We start from the raw sequence: 2460 nt of genomic DNA on the forward strand, positions 1-2460 counted from the left end.
TTGATCGTCTAGGAATTCAAATATCCCATCCAAGGATTGGATGAATTTAACAAGGTATAGCAAAGAGCATATTGATGGTGTTGAATCATTCCTAGATTTTGCTTACTCTTATGGAGATCCAATAGGAGAGGAAATTCAGTGTCCATGTGCAATGTTCTAATATTCGCTGGACTCGAAGGAATGTAGTGTATGATCATCTAATATGCTATGGATTTGTTAAAGGATATACTAGATGGATAAATCACGGGGAAGGGGATATCAAGTTGAATATTGACGATGATATGGATTACTCGCGTGATGATATTGATGGGTTGTTGAATGATCAATTTAGAGATGTTGCACAGGCTAAAGGAGTTTATGATGGTCCAAATAAAGATGCCAAGAAATTCTATAACTTAGTTGACGAAGCAAGCCAAGAATTATATCCTGGTTGTACAGGATTCTCTAAATTATCATTCACACTTTGTTTATATTTATTGAAATGTCTACATGGATGGAGCAATGAATCATTTACTTCTCTTTTAGAGTTATTAAAAGAGGCGATGCCCGAGTTGAACATTCCTCCATCTTACAATAAAACCAAGTCTATGATTAAGAATCTTGGTCTTGATTATAAAAAAATTGATGCATGTCCCAATGATTGCATGTTGCTCAGGAATGATCATAAGGATGATGAATTTTTTCATACTTGTGGAGCTTCACGATATATTAAATCTCCTAAAGTTGATAGTGAGCTTGAACCTTCAAAAAAACAACATCAAGTTTCAGCAAAGACATTAAGACACTTACCATTAATTCCTCGACTCAAAAGGCTATTTATGTGCTCAAAGACGGCAGATTCTTTGAGGTGGCATGACGAGGAGCGTTCTAAAGATGGAAAGTTAAGGCATTCCACTGATTGTCTAGCATGGAAAGATTTTGGTAGGTTGCATCCAAATTTCGCATTAAATTCTCGCAATGTGAGACTTGGCTTGTCAAGTGATGGGTTCAATCCATTTCGGACCATGAGTATATCACATAGCACATGGCCATTTATGTTGATGGTGTATAATCTGCCGCCTTGGATGTGCATGAAATCTGATTATTGTATACTTTCCTTAGTTATACTTGGGCCGCGATAACCTGGAAATGACATTGATATTTACTTGCAACCATTGATAGATGAATTAAAATAATTGTGGGATTCTGGGGTTGAAACATATGATGCTTCAAGAAATCAAACTTTTCAAATGTGGGCAGCTGTTATGTGGACAATAAATGGCTTTCCTGCATATGCTATGTTATCTAGATGGAGTACAAAAGGTAAGTTTGCTTGCCCTTGTTGTAACTATGGCACTAATTCTCACTATCTTAAACATAGTCGGAAAATGTGCTATATGGATCATCGTGTTTTTCTACCCATGGATCATCCATGGAGATCTAACAAAAGATCTTTCAATGGAAAAAGTGAATTTAGGCCTCCTCCACCTTTATTAAAGGGTACTAATGTGTTTAATAGCTTACAAGATTTTGAAAATATATTTGGAAAGAAGAGAAAGAGATCAAATGATGGCCCATGGAAAAAAAGGTCAATCTTTTTTGAATTACCTTATTGGAAGCACAATTTGTTACGCCACAACCTTGATGTAATGCACATAGAGAAGAACATAGTTGATAGCATACTTGGAACTCTTTTGGATATTTCTGGCAAAACAAAGGATCATGCAAAAGGCCGATATGATTTGAAAGATATGGGAATCAGAAAGAACCTTCATCCAAAAGATACAGAAGATAATAAGAGAACAAAGTTTGCAAAAGTGTGTTTCTCAATGACAAATGGAGAGGAATAAATTTTTTGTGGAGTTTTAAAGACAGCCAAGCTACCTGATGGTAGTGCCTCCAATATATCCAGGTGTGTGCAATTGGATGAAAGAAAATTGTCTTATTATAAAACCCATGATGCTCATTTCATGTTACATTACTTGCTTCCAATACCAATTAAAAGCATTCTTCCTTATCATGTGGCTATTCCTTTGATTCGTCTTAGTTCCTTCTTCCATCGATTGTGTCAAAAAGTAATCACATTGGAGGAACTGGATTGCTTAGAAGTGGAGATCATAGAAATAATAAATCAGTTGGAGCGAATTTTTCCTCCTACATTTTTTGATATAATGATTCATTTGCCTATTCATTTGGCGAATGAAGTGAGATTAGGAGGTCCAGTTCAAAATCGATGGATGTATTCCACAGAAAAAAAAATGGGTACATTCAAATCATACATTCGGAACAGACGTTATCCAGAAGGTTGCATAGCAGAGACACGAGTGGGAATAGATTGTATGAATTTATTCTCCAAATATCTACATCGGGGTGTGCATACCAGATATAACAAAAGAGCCCGAAATAATGATAAATGTGACCCAAGTGATGCAGAAACTGTGAGTTTGTTTCCTAACAAAGGTGTTCCTTTAGGAGCAAAGA

General features: G+C 35.9%; 1 protein-coding gene across 1 annotated transcript; it reads left to right on the top strand.

The window, feature by feature from the left end:
- Positions 1-281: 281 nt before the first annotated feature.
- LOC125828064 (uncharacterized) lies at positions 282-1829 on the top strand. The gene is made up of 2 exons (XM_049507368.1): positions 282-1008; positions 1240-1829. The coding sequence occupies exons 1-2, from the start codon at positions 282-284 to the stop codon at positions 1827-1829; spliced, it is 1317 nt and encodes a 438-aa protein (XP_049363325.1).
- The last annotated feature ends 631 nt before the right edge of the window (positions 1830-2460 follow it).

Source organism: Solanum verrucosum, unplaced genomic scaffold, assembly GCF_900185275.1.
Source record: "Solanum verrucosum unplaced genomic scaffold, falcon-dt-bn FXZP01000078.1, whole genome shotgun sequence".
In the NCBI taxonomy this organism is placed as follows: domain Eukaryota; kingdom Viridiplantae; phylum Streptophyta; class Magnoliopsida; order Solanales; family Solanaceae; genus Solanum; species Solanum verrucosum.

Coding starts and splice junctions, on each gene's coding strand:
- LOC125828064 (XM_049507368.1), top strand. CDS start 282: ATGGATTACTCGCGTGATGATATTGATGGGTTGTTGAATGATCAATTT. Junction 1,009..1,239: donor CAATCCATTTCGGACCATGA/GTATATCACATA, acceptor AAATGTGGGCAG/CTGTTATGTGGACAATAAAT.